The following is a 14,591-nucleotide window of genomic DNA, read 5'->3' on the forward strand; positions in this document are numbered from 1 at the left end:
GGACATCGGATTGGTTATAATAAACGATCGGAAATTGATACTGTGTTTAGTTTATTCGCTGTTGTTATTATTGTTTTTAATTTTTGTAGTTGGTTATAAGTAATTTACCACAAAATATTATAATTTCTTTTTTATATGAGCACACGCCTATGGTAAAAGAACGGAATTGGCCCCACACTTCGTTTCGAGGTCACCAAGAACTTTGTGAATTCATGAATGAAAGTAGTGGGAGTGGACTTACTGGTTGATTTCCTCTATGACTGAGTCAAAAAGTCCTTATGATTTCCAGAAAACCACATGGCGGTTCTGCGACCGAAAGTTGGTCCCAGAACCGCCATTGATAGTCTACTTAACGGATATATAATTTTATTTCTGACCGGGATATTATAAGCTTATATCGTCATAGTTACGCTATCAATAAAGAGGGTCATAACTCCCTTGGGACATTATAGATTTTATAATTCCCTCTACCTTTCACAAGTACAAATGAATAGAAATGAAAACTGAACCATATTTTATTTATTCACGTCATTACAAATAATAAATGTACAATTTTGAAATGTTCCCTGAAAATTACTTCCGCCACTGGAAACAATTTCTTCTTTTGTGTGGCTGGAGCTTCTGTTCACTACAGTCGAGGTACCTGCCTCTTCTGATGACAAAGTAGACAACATACGCGCCGTTTTATTTCTCAATTCGATGCTATCCTCCAAATACCCCTCCGCCACCGTGGAACTTTTCCAACCTCCGTGTCTTTTTAAGTTAGTCATAGTTGCTCCTGCATTGGCTAGAGCAGTAGCAGAAGTGCGACGAAGGCAATGTCCCGTATAGGAAGATGAGTTTGGCAATCCTAAATACATTGCGATTTTGCTGGGGATTTTCCCAAACATGTTTTTTCCAATTGGCTGAGATGTACATTTATTTTGTCGGAAGCTCAAAAAAAATCGTTCAATACCTTTAGGACGCAAAGACATATAAAGTCTTAATAAAGGCAAAGCGGAGAACTCTTTTTCATCCACAACTGTAAATTTCTTCGATACACCAGTTTTACTTTCCGGTACGTTCACTACCATAACGGAATCCCGGTCCTCTATATCCGATATCTTCATATTCAAAAGTTCCTGACTTCTGCATCCTCCAAAATAACCCATAATCAAAACAACCTATAACAAAAAAAAAGGAAATAAATACACACAAAAAGGAAAATAAAAAAAAAATTACCTTATGCAATAAATGAATATCATTAGGAGCGTCCTTTAGGAATCTGATAACATATTTAGGAGATAAAACAGCAGACTTTTTCGGCTTATAACTCTTACTCTTCCGTTTCAAAAAAGCCTGTAGTTCATTGAACTTGGTGATATCTCGTTTCTCATGTATAGTCACCATCGATAAAGTTGTTTGACATTTCAGTAATTCAATTTATTTCGAAAATGTCACTTCCTCGCTTTGGTGTTCAAAATGATGCGGCAATTGACAAAATCATTGAAGAAAATACACAAAAAAATACTGTCAATAGTAAAAAATACACTTGGAAAATATTTATGGAGTTATATCATTATACGAATTGTTCTTTTAATAACTGTGTGTTCAATAAATAATTTTGTTCGAATTGCAAAAAATTTTCTCACCGAATATCCCTCGAACATTGATAAATAACTCATAATTTTATCACAACTTCCTCAAGCACGTTATTTTAGGTAAATCCCTCCGCCTTCGGCGTCGGGATGTTACCAAATAACATGCTTTCGAAAACTGTGATAAAATTATTTCGTTAGTTATCAATGTCCTTGGGATATTATAGCTGATAATATCTCGGCAATGTGTTGCTCCAATATTACAACTAGCCTAGCTCCAATATTACAACTAGTCAATGTTAACATTTATCAACAACCCGACGAGAAATTTCTCTTATAATGGGGAATGTTCCTCAATTTGGGTTATTACAGCAAATGCAAGTTTGAACAAAATAAAGTTGAGTTTAATTCATGAGTTTTTCAAATTCATTTCGAAAATTATTCATATTGATGTTTCAAATGTTGGGTTTATTTTTTGAAGGGATTTTTTTCTAATTCACATATTGGCAACAGCGCCTATATCAAGTTGAAATAATTTATATGTACTTAGATATTCTACTTTAAAAAAATAAAATTATCTTTATAAATCAGCAATTACGGCAAAATATAAATTTTAGTTCAAATCCACCTCCACAAGCCACATAAACAACAGTTGTTTTGTTATTTATTTATATAGAGGAAGATAGGTTAGATGACAAAATGTCATATGTCACGGAATGTCTCGGAACATAAGTAAACAGAACAGCACACCTCTGAAATATGTCATCTTTGTTTGCCTCATAAAGGTAACAGATTCATTGTCCTTTATTAGCTATAACCGATGTTGCCAAATGGTGAAATAGAAACGAATCCCTTTAAATGTTGAATGCATTATTTCATTCCTCTTTTTTAAGTATTCAAATAATTTTTTAAAGAAAAAGGTTGAAATGATGAGTTTAAAATGCGTTGTTTTAGATCTCTTTTATGAAAACTACTTGATTTTCGTCAGGAGGAACATTCCCCATTGTCATCTGTGAAAATACTTCATGGTTTCTCTTCCGTACTGAATGTCTCAGTGTCTGTGTTATCTGTAAAGGTATTCTGTCTCCATGGTCCATGGTCACGGAGTCACGGACAATTTTCCTTCAATACCGCCAAAATTTTTTATTTTTATAAATACGTTTGTTTCCCTAACCTTTTCAAATAAATTTGATTCCCAATATTTACTCTATGATTTTGAATGAAGAAAAATGGACGAAAATCCAAATTTTGAAGAAATGAAAAAAATTGTAGAAGGTAACTTTATGATTTTTTGGGAATAGTAACTTGATGAAGACCTTTTTAGATGCTGGCATGTATGAAGAAAACATGTCAAAAGAAGACATTCAATCTATTGGTAATCTGTTAACCAAGTCTAAGGAGGAAGTCGAATTTAAGAAAATGAATGAGAATCAAGAAATTGATGTAGAAGAGGACACTAACTTGGAGCAACTCAAAGTATTTGAACCCAAAACATCAGGTTGTAGTAAACCAAGTATTGAATCTGAACAAATTGACGAATATGATTCAGATGATTTATATAGCGAATCATTAGATTCAGTGAAAGATGCCACCAAGCATAGTTTTGGTTTTAATGATATGCTCAAGAGTACTGAAATTAGTTTGCAATGCATACCCCATGAATTAAAATTTGTACCTATCCAAAGTTCCCAAAGATTTTTAAACGCTGATTGTTTGCTGAAAGCTAAAACTCTCTATTCATATCATACCAAAATTGATCTATCAAGAGTCATATTAGCTAAAAAGTCATTTTATCCTGCTCCATTGAAAGATCCCATTAGCACAAACCAGTCTCTAACTAATACTTCAGGTAACAAAGGAGATAAGGAAGATACTTATATCAGTCGTTCAGGCCGTCAAACTAAAAGAAAGGTTTATTATGATCAAGATGAAGATAGCTTGGATGGAGTTACTTCCATCAAAAAGACAAAAGGTTCCGAAGACCAAGAACGGCCCTCTAAAATAAAAACTCCCACTAGGAAAACTGAGAAAAGAACGGAGGATAAATATAAGGAGGATTATCAAAATATTAGTAAGGATTTAAATTTTTCAGTTTTTTATGATTTATTGAAAGTTTATTAGGAAAACGATGAAAAACTGCATTAAACTGTGTCTGTTATTTCATTGAAATTCATAGCCGAGTCAGAAAAAAATGCTTCATAATGATGTTCAAGTCAGTTTTCAAAAGCTAAAGATGTTTTAGAGCTCTGTTAGGCCAACCCCCAGCCCCACAACTTGGGTTTATTCAATTTTTAGTATGGCTATCAACAGACTATAGCAAATGCATGCTGAACTTATAGAAGATGAAGCAATAAATAGAATTTTTAGAGGAGTTCAGTATTGATAACAATACTTAAATAATCTGTTGTATGAATAGCCCAATAAAAGTTACAATGAATTCACCTCTGGATGTCAGTCAATAAATGTATTTAATTGAGATACATATTCTTGTATATAATAGATGTTAGCATATCTTTAATAATAATTACAGTAAATTAAAACAAATAAATAAATAAATAACAATAAATAAGTGGTGGTGTTCAGTTCTTGAGATGTATTGTTGGTTTTCTCAGAAGTTGAGAACTTGTGCGAGCTAAAACTAACGAGGTCTTACCTTTTAACGTGTGATTCCTAATATCGTAAGTGAACCTTGAGAATTTAGATAGTGCAAAATATGTTCTCAAACATCATACTTGATTAATACAGTTTGTTTTAAAATATATAGTTGCTGAAGAAAAACAAGAGTAAAACTAAGAGAAAAACAGAAAGTAAAATAAGAGTACCTTACCAGGAATTTGTGATGTAGTGAAGACATTGATGTTTTTCTAAACTTTGTCATTTGATAACAAAATGAGACTGGTTGTAAACTCAATTAGCTTATGTCCGGCTTATATAAAAAGATCTCTGTGGAGTTGTTGGAACATGGACTTGCATACCCATGATTATGAGTTAAATTCTCACCAACTGTTTTTTTCCATTCATTACATTTCTGAACAATTTTAAATCGAATAAAATAACAAATAATATATTTGAATGCCATTTTCAGATTGATTTTAGTTATGAAATTTATCAATATATATATTTTTAATTGGTGTTATCGGCATCGACTACATTGACCATTATTCTCATTCTGGATATTCATTGAAAATAATAAATCATTTCGAAATATTCCTGATATAGTCGGAGAAAAAGTATAGTATTTTACTCACGAGAATAGATCATTACTTGTTTGAATAATTAATGATAAAGGTTGTAGGCGAGAGTCAACTAACTCCATTCTCACGAGTAATGGTCACATGTCTCTCTTGTTGAATAATATAATTATATATATACAGAGTGACCCATTTGAAAGCGGGCCACCTCTCTAAAACTGTTATTTATTATCCGATTCAGAAGTTTTTTTTTTCAATAGATAGAGCGTCAATAGTTCTATTAGAGTGCTGTGAAGTCGAAATATAAATAAAATTTTCAAGGCCTACTTCGAATTTTTTTCAAGGTCAAAAATCCAAAAAACATACTAGCGATTTTTTTATATGAAATTTGACGACGCCACTGGATTTGTGATGCTTTCAAATGGTTGTGACTGAAATTTCAAGATGAAATATGTTTTTTTAACAGAAATATAGCATAAGTAAAATTTTTATCACTTTATCTAAATATTTCGAATTGTCGTCATATTAAATCACAATATTATTAATAATATCGTTTAAAATGCTCTTTCACGTCGTTAGCAGTCGAGCTTGTAAACAGCAGTTATTCAAAATGGTGTCAAATTATGTTTCTTTCAAACAGAACTCCATAAAGTATAGAAGATAGTTATGTCCATCAAAACACTGCAGTTTTTTTGTCATCAGAGAAATGAAATATACATCTTTACATCAAATAGTAATCAATATTCAATAATCAATAATAACCAATACTGATGAAATAAATGAACTACAACAAAAAAATGGATTGAGATGAGAGTGCCCAGACATTAATTTCCGTACTTTGTAACTAATTTCCGATTTAATTCGATACGTTTATTCTACCATTTTCTAATGCTAACTAATCATAAGATTCGATCAAAATTCGATCATTGGTTTGGGGTAACATTTATGCAAGCCTGGTCTTATTCTTTCACGCAGTTCCTCTTTGGTGGTTGTCAGTTATTCCGAATATCTACATATCTTGGTTTCATTCAAACATGTTTGGGATGCCACATTTCGAAAATATTATTTTTATTAGAAGGCTTTGAAAGTTAAGTTGCCGTGGAGATGACAAGTCATTAAAATAAAAGACGAAAAGACACAAATTTGTCAGTATTAATAGTGAAGTTTATAACTCTTCAAGTACCTACACTAATAAAGAAGTATGGCAGATAATTTGACTTTGCAGGAGAAAATTGAAATAGTAAAACTTCGTGGTAACAACGACAGATCCGAAAGGGAAGTATGTAGAATTTTCAATAACATGCATCCGGAGCGTCGAAATATTAGCAGAGCTACAGTTGGAAGAGTAAACAAAATTTTCAATCAGTATGGAGCTGTTAGTAAACATATCCTGAAGAATATTAATACTGTACAAAGGCAGAGACGAAATAATTCTGAACGAATTCGAAATTATTTTAATAATAATCCGAAAACAAGTGTGAGAATTGCAAGTTTGGACATCAACTTACCGCGTGAAACAATAAGGAGAAATCTTAGGAAATATAATAATATGAAGCCCTTTAAACCAAAGTTTCTTCACACCTTAGAAGAAGGCGATAATGAAAAGAGGATGGAGTATAGTTTATGGGCTCAAGGAGAATATCTAAATAACAGGAATTTTCTGAAAAAAATTTTGTTCAGTGACGAGGCAACATTCACAACCAATGGAACAGTTAATTCTCAAAATTCAAGGTACTGGACGGAAGAAAATCCACATTGGATAATAAATTGCAGAAGACAGTACTCCCAAAAAATAAATGTTTGGTGCGGAATATTACATACCAGAATAATTGGCCCCTTTTTTTTTGAAAACAATTTGAATGGTCAAATTTTTTTGAATTTTTTGAAAAACGAGTTTTCCAACGCTATGGATGAACTTCCACTAGCAGAAGAGGCCCATATTCTATTTCAATTAGATGGCTGTTCCATCCACAATAGCAGGATTGTTAGAGATTGGCTGGAAGAAAATTTTCCTAATCGGTGGATAGGGCGAAATAGTTCACTGATTGAGTTTCCCCCCAGATCCCCGGACTTGACTCCACTTGATTTTTTTTTATGGGGCACCGTTAAGGAAAAAGTATACAAAACTCGCCCAACGAGCAAAGAGGAACTGCGTGAAAGAATAAGACAGGCTTGCAGAGATATCACCCCAAATCAATTATTGAATGTTTTGGTTAACATTAGAAAACGATATGATAAATGTATCGAATTGAATGGAGATTTGGTGGAACAGTCCAAAATTTAATGTGTGGGCATTGTCATGTTAATACATTCTTTTGTAGTGGTTCATTTATGGTTTTAATATTGATAATTATATTATGATATAAAGATGTGTATTTCTATTCTTTGACAACAAACTGCAGTGTGCTAATAAAGATAACTATATCGCACATAAAGTTGTTATGTTCTGAAGAAGTATTTCAAACCATATTATTTACAAAATTGTTATTTAATATACAACTATTTGAATTATTTTGACAGTGATTGGTATATTTTACTTATGCCATATTTCTGTTAAAAAACATTATTTTATCTTGAAATTTCAGTCACAACCATTTGAAAGCATCACAAATCCAGTGGCGTCGTCAAATTTCATATAAAAAAATCGCTAGTATGTTTTTTGGATTTTTGACCTTGAAAAAAATTCGAAGTAGGCCTTGAAAATTTTATTTATATTTCGACTTCACAGCACTCTAATAGAACTATTGACGCTCTATCTATTGAAAAAAAAAACTTCTGAATCGGATAATAAATAACAGTTTTAGAGAGGTGGCCCGCTTTCAAATGGGTCACTCTGTATATATATTTTTTTTGAATGATGCAACTGATTTTCCTTTATCTTCAGTATTTCAATATTAAATTTTACAAAAAGGATTTGAAGCTTTATATCTTCTATTAATTATCTGCGAGCGCTTTCGACAGTTGGTAGTACTGTCATCTTCTAGGCACTCCTCAAACTGAACTTGTCATCCTGTCGTCTGCCTCTTTATACGGTCAGAGCGTCTCAACTCAGGTATTTCAGGTACTTTAGGTAAATTTGCCTGTATTTGTACTGCATCAGGTACTCTTCTTTGTGTTAGATCTTCTCTGGGAATGTATATGGTTTTGTTTAATATATTGAATGTGAGGTCTTGTTGTGTTTTGATTTGTACTTGTTCCTCGATAAGTGATTTATGACTGTTAAATTTATGGATGTTCAAGTTTTCCCAAATGTCCATGCGGTTTCCCGAACACGAAGATAACACAAAAAATAAACAAGTATGAAAAAGAAGATGACAAAGACCAAAACGGGATATACAGTATACAATGCTCGGACTGCAACAAATTCTATATAGGCCAAACTAAGAAAAAACTAATCCAAAGGTACAATGAGCACAAAAAGGCATACATAAATCCAATAGTATATAAATCAAAACCCCGCAACATACGCCATACAAAAAAAAACATAATTTCCCCCCACCAGAGAACATAAAACTCATAAAACAAGTCAACAAGGGAAACCGCACGGACATTTGGGAAAATTTGAACATCCATAAATTTAACAGTCATAAATCACTTATCGAGGAACAAGTACAAATCAAAACACAAGACCTCACATTCAATATATTAAACAAAACCATACACATTCCTAGAGAAGATCTAACACAAAGAAGAGTACCTGATGCAGTACAAATACAGGCAAATTTACCTAAAGTACCTGAAATACCTGAGTTGAGACGCTCTGACCATATATAAAGAGGCAGACGACAGGATGACAAGTTCAGTTTGAGGAGTGCCTAGAAGATGACAGTACTACCAACTGTCGAAAGCGCTTGCAGATAATTAATAGAAGATATAAAGCTTCAAATCCTTTTTGTAATATATATATATATATATATATATATATATATATATATATATATATATATATATATATATATATATATATATATTATAAAAAATTATTAGAAAAAAATTACTCTTAATGGAATTACACGATATACATTATGTGTTAATAGATTTTTTTGAGTTAGGTCTATTGTGTTAGGTTAAAATCTCATCCACATGAATATCATAATAATTGTTACTTTAGCACTATTGTAAAATTAGGATTAGGTACCCCTAATTCAGTACATCTATTTTTCTGATCAGGCTTGCTTTGTACTTCAACTACATACTAAGTTAATTGTACGTCCACCATGTATGTACATTGGACTTACAGAGAATGTTCATTAAATAATTACTGAATTTACAAAAACATACTATACGAATATGGTATTATTTTACAATCTGGGTAGATGCCTCATTCAAAAAGTAGGTTAACATTGCACAGTATAAGTGTGTGGTTCAACCATTAAATCAAGAATTTCAACTTCAAGAACTTTTTGCCAAAAAATTAAATTCTACCTGGGCCAAATGAGTTTTTCAACTATACCTTGGAGTGAATCAAACACGTTTATATTCAATAGTTTTTTCTTTAAAATAAAGTGAAGAATTCGAAATTTACATCTCATACAACAATGATGAAAGATGAATTGTGTATTGTCATTGTGTTGCCATTGAATATTATGAAAACCAATCATCACTGCAATTTCCTCACTTGAAGCTAGGAGTACAGTGAATCCTTCTAGAACACGAATAATTTAATATTATGTTTTTTAGTATGAAACAGAAAAATTTAATAAAAAAAAATTAATAATTTCTGCTGAAAGCCTCTCTAATGGAGTTTGGTTAATAAAAACAGAAGACAGTGAATGTCGAAAAAGTACTGAATAAACAGGTCGTTGCTTAATTTGTGAACTTTTTGGTAAAATGAAAGTATCACTTCAACAAATGATGGGTAACTCAAGAGATAGAATAACTGAAAAGAAAAAGGTCTGGGACTTATGAAATAAGTTGTGAGGATTGCGACAAAAAGTATGTTGGTCAAATTAAGCCAACTATAATAACTCGTTACAAAGAACACATTTCACAAATTCGGTTTCATAGGCTAGAGAAATCTAGTGTCTTCCAACATACTTCAGAAAACAACCATAAAATAAGTGAGAAATGCTTAATGAGAAAGCGATAATAGTGGAATGAGATCTATCAACAGCGACACAGATCCCATTCCAAACGGGCCATTGTTTACTCTTACATAATAGCTACAGGAAGAAAACAAGTAAATATTAGGTATCATAACAGGTAGTCATTCACATATAAATTGGGAATTAGAATACAATACTAGTAAATAATTTAATGGCACTCATTTGATTTTCCTCATTATGTAGTAATGTACAGTTGTAAATAAAAACTCTGAGATGCCTATAAAATTTAGTTATAGTCATCTGATGGTGATTCTAACTTGGTTCTGTAAGGTTTCGTACTGGTGAGGGAAAAGTGTTTTTTTTTCAATAGATTATTTTCGTTTTCATTAGACTAACTTGGTTAGTGAACATGAGATTCATTACTTTTTCAGTGAGAGAAAAGTGATTTCAATGAATTCACTTCAGGACAGAAGTTCAAATTCTACCTATTAGGTGAACAATCATATAAATATTGGGATCAGCTTCACAGAACTTATTTTCGTGAAATTCTGTTGAATTAAAAATATCTTCTCATCAGTAATACTTATGATTTCAGACGTAAATGAACAAGAACCGGAATTGACCCCAAAGACAAGTGAGAATACTAAATCAAGTGCAAAGTTAAAAAGGTTATCAAATGTAGAAATCATGAAGAGGTCCTCTTTGTTTGCGGATTCTTCTCCACGACTCAACCGAACTGAAGCTATTTTCGATAAATTGGTAGAGGAAAAAAATAAGAAAGACATCGAAGAGAAAGTTATGGAATCATTTCAAAGATCTTTGAATGCTATATCCAAGGAATCTGAGAAAACTGATGAAGTTATAAATGTGGATGAGGAGGAACCTAGTAGAAGAGTAGTACCTCCTGCGCCTATTTTAAAGGGACGAAAACCTATAAATAGTCGAAAGAAAAAACCTAGTAGCAAGTATTCCAAATTATGAATAGATCACAATAGATCACTTTTTATCCAATTGATTTTGCATGAAACCTGGGATACAGTGAAGTTTTTTTTCAGATGTTGAGCCTTTGAACATAAAAAAGACTAACAAAAATAGTTCTCCTGTGAAAAGTCCTGTTGCAAGTTCCAGTCAAGCGTCCAGTGAAAGTTCAGAGACATTTTCAATCCCAAAAACTATTGTTTCTACCAGAAGGATTTCACAAGTCCAGACAACTGAAAGTGTATCTCCTAGAAGTAGAAGTAGAGATCTTCCTGTTCCAAACAGTGTATCTTGTCCTATATGTGGAGATAATTTCCATAAAAATAAAATAGTGGTAAGAAGCGAATTCATATTATTTTTGATGATGCCGATACTATACTAGGTTGATTTGTAAATTATTTTTCTTGGAATTAAGATAAAGCTAACACTGTATTTATGTTCTTATGTTGATTATGTATATGACTATTAATTTAATGTTATTTCAGGTATTTCAATTTCACTCTTACAAAAAATGATCTAATCAATGACTAATATGATCAACTGAATTTAACTACTCTAACAAGTCTACATATAGAATTTCACAATTCAAATTCAGATAACAGAACATATTCATTGCCGAAGACGGATTGCTGATTTTTTGTAAATTCTCTTTTCTTTTTCAATCACTACAGTGCTCATCTTTTCAGGAACATGCATCAACGTGTGGAGATGACCAGATTGAACATACATCTCCTCAGAAACAATCAAGAATTTCCTGTGAAATATGTGATGCCGTCATACCATTGTCTACTGAATATGAAGTACATGTTAAAGAATGTCTAAATCGAAGAAAAGAAAAAGATCTAGCAGATCACTAATTGAATTGTGTTGAGTCAAGTGTACAGTGTAAATAAAAATATTTCCCAAATGTTAATTGCAATGATTGTTATATTTTTTATTAGATTCTTCTCAGAAAAGTCTGATGATTTAATTCAGCTGCTTTAATTCTGTTATAGATATTTTTATACTTCATTATTAAAAATTTGTAAAAAAACTACATGTAATTATTTTTTCACCAAAACTTCTTCATAATCTAAATATTTTAATCTGATGATGAGCTCACTTCAGATATGTTCATGTTCGAAATTTTTTAGTGCAGAGGGTCGAAAATAGAAAATTAATACATTCAAACAACACTTATTTATTAATAGCAGTGATATGTTATTAAAATTTGCACGTACGTTATTAGTGCCAGGAGTCAAATATATATTCCTTAATTTGTTTTCAAGAGGGCCTTGCTTAAAAACAGCAAGTTGGCAAGTGGGTCTGGATTTTTGGACTACTACTTTCAAGTTTCTATATTGCGCTTTATATTGATAGAATAAGGTAGAATTTATTGAATTCACATGATTTCATATTCATGAAGAAGAAGATAAGATAATGAATTGTGGTTACACATCAGGAGCAAATTAAATCCATTTATGAAAGTGTTATATTTGCTCTATTATAAAATCAGCTATGCCCTCTCATCAAAACGTCACAATGATTAAACTTCAGTCAGTTGAACTTGTGATTTTTTGGTTGGTATTTGTGAAGAACTTGAAAAAGTAAGAGGTTATAATGTACCACAGGATCCTAGGAATCGTGAAAGCAGTTTTTGGTACAATTTTATGGGTAAATTTTTTCACCAGAAACACTTGTCATATTCTTCTTTACGTGATGCTTATAATTAAATGCATGAATCATCATAGAAGTATTTACAGAATGGGCGACCTTTGAAAAGTGGTGAGTCACCATGTAGGCATTCACAGTACATAAAACACTTTGACCACCGTATAGAAGATCAGTTTGATATTCCTCTTGAAGATGATCACTTGGGGATCGAAACACGCGTCGAGGTGTTAAAATAACGGTTTGGTGTTGGGAAAAAACTCCAGAGTATTATTCATTACTACTGAGTTAATAAGCCAATTTGATAACTTCAAAATGATTGAGAAAAAACGTGTATAATTACTTTAAAAGTAGAAAGGGTGAATTGTTCACTTCGTTAATGTGAAAAGTAAAACATCACAAGCAACAGGTAAATAACTCTAAATTACATTCCAATAATATTTATTGAGTTAAGGGGAACCAATTCTTTGATTATTTAATTTCTATTAAATAACCATTAGATAAACATATTTCTTAAATAAATAGCCAATCACAATTAAATAATTTGTAAAAATTGATGAGGGAACCAGGAATTTCAATAAAAGTGTTATGGTGGTATTTTCAATTAATATTGTTAAATCTATGATAGTTTGATGATTTTTGTAGGTGTTAAAAAACATAGGATACTCAGTTTTTAATTGGTATGCTTTATTGACTGCCAAGACTGCTTGGTTGTGCAGCCAGGAAGCGACTCAAGAGCAGTGTTATAAAAATTCGTAAAACAGCACCTACCCGGGAAGAATACGTATCGAAAAGGATACAAATGGAATAAACTCTTTATAAAGACTCTAATAACTTTTCGGAAATGCAGAAAATCTCAAAAAACTTTTAATCTGACAATTCTTATTTCAAATCTGACAAATCATATTTCATTTTATTTTTATAAATCAGAACACAAAACATCCAATACTGGGTGCTCTAAACTCCAAAAGTTCATGAAATCTCGACGATTTTCAATACACTCCCACCTTTTGAGTCAAAATGGAACAAGACTCAAAAGTCTAATTTGAAAATATCAATAGGTCAGGCTGTTGGGTGGATGAACTATTCTACCAGATCTTGTTTGGGTTTCTGCAGGTTCAACTCTCCTCTGAACTTTCTTTTCTCTTTCCCCGTCTTTTCTGTTACTTCTGAATTTAAGTTTCAAAAGCTCATCTTTATGAATATCCAACTCCAAAAGATACAATCGTTGAATTGGTCGCATCAAGTGTTCATTCGAAGTTCTTAATCTCACTAGTCTAATGTTGCCATCCTTCCCTACTAATACCTCTTCAATAATACCCAAAGCCAATCGAGTCTCTTTAAATCTTCGTTTTCGATGAGAACTAAATCCCCTACTTTCACTTCTCGAATTTGTTTTCTGTTATTGAATAATATCAGCTGGCTCAGATATTCGTTTCTGAATCTCCTCCCCAACATTCCTCTCAACTTCTGCAAATATTTCCAGTGTCTTCTTGTAGAATCAGCTTTTATGTTGTCCAAATCAGGAGTTCCAGTTTCTTTGATATCCTGCATGAATATCGACGGTGTTAATGGCACCATATCATCATTATTCTCTGGAAGGTAAGTCAAAGGTCTTGCGTTTATCACTGCTTCACACTCGCATACAACTGAAAAAAGTTCTTCATAAGTCAAACTTGCTCTTCCCAATTGTTTTCTCAATAACTCCTTCCCAATTCTAATGAGGCGCTCCCATCAACCGCCCCACCATGCTGCCGTTGGTGGATTGAATTTCCATTTAATTCTCTGTACGGCACTAATTTCTGATATCTTATTCCAATCCAATTTTTCTAAATAATTTTCAGTGCCTACAAAATTTCTGCCATTATTGGTATAAATGATAGATGGTCGCCCCCTTCGTGCTATGAATCGTCTCAGAGCGAGTATGAAAATTTCAGTTGACAATGATGTAACGATCTCTAAATGTACTGCTCTGTATACTGCGTATGTGAAACCCCATTAAAAGATTCACTCTGAATTATCTTTATCAAATGCACTTCAGCATTATTTAATTCCTCGGCAGAAAGATGTCCTGTCACGGTGGCCAAATGTTATAAAAATTCGTAAAACAGCACCTACCCGGTGAAGAATACGTATCGAAAAGGATACAA

The 14,591-nt window shown here is 32.2% G+C and overlaps 2 protein-coding genes across 3 annotated transcripts; one reads left to right on the forward strand and one right to left on the reverse strand.

The window, feature by feature from the left end:
- Nucleotides 1-509: 509 nt before the first annotated feature.
- On the reverse strand, nt 510-1,713 carry LOC141484892 (uncharacterized). Its single transcript, XM_074180516.1, has 2 exons — nt 1,222-1,713; nt 510-1,163 (listed from the first exon to the last, which is right to left on the reverse strand). The coding sequence occupies exons 1-2, from the start codon at nt 1,387-1,389 to the stop codon at nt 516-518; spliced, it is 816 nt and encodes a 271-aa protein (XP_074036617.1). The 5' UTR covers nt 1,390-1,713; the 3' UTR covers nt 510-515.
- A 922-nt stretch (nt 1,714-2,635) lies between these two features.
- Nucleotides 2,636-11,827, forward strand: LOC111513489 (uncharacterized). Of its 2 annotated transcripts, XM_023169707.2 has the most exons (5): nt 2,638-2,852; nt 2,902-3,648; nt 10,409-10,774; nt 10,869-11,125; nt 11,478-11,827. In XM_023169707.2, exons 1-5 carry the CDS (start codon nt 2,807-2,809, stop codon nt 11,646-11,648), a joined length of 1,587 nt encoding a protein of 528 aa, XP_023025475.2. In that variant the 5' UTR covers nt 2,638-2,806; the 3' UTR covers nt 11,649-11,827. The 2 variants fall into 2 exon arrangements, with proteins under 2 accessions (XP_074036616.1, XP_023025475.2); XM_074180515.1 differs by lacking the exon at nt 11,478-11,827 and having other exon boundaries at nt 2,636-2,852; nt 10,409-10,778; nt 10,869-10,995.
- Nucleotides 11,828-14,591: the final 2,764 nt, after the last annotated feature.

Source organism: Leptinotarsa decemlineata, unplaced genomic scaffold (genome assembly GCF_025532065.1).
Source record: "Leptinotarsa decemlineata unplaced genomic scaffold, Ldec_3_MD MMD2_tig00026299_RagTag_RagTag, whole genome shotgun sequence".
Taxonomy (NCBI): domain Eukaryota; kingdom Metazoa; phylum Arthropoda; class Insecta; order Coleoptera; family Chrysomelidae; genus Leptinotarsa; species Leptinotarsa decemlineata.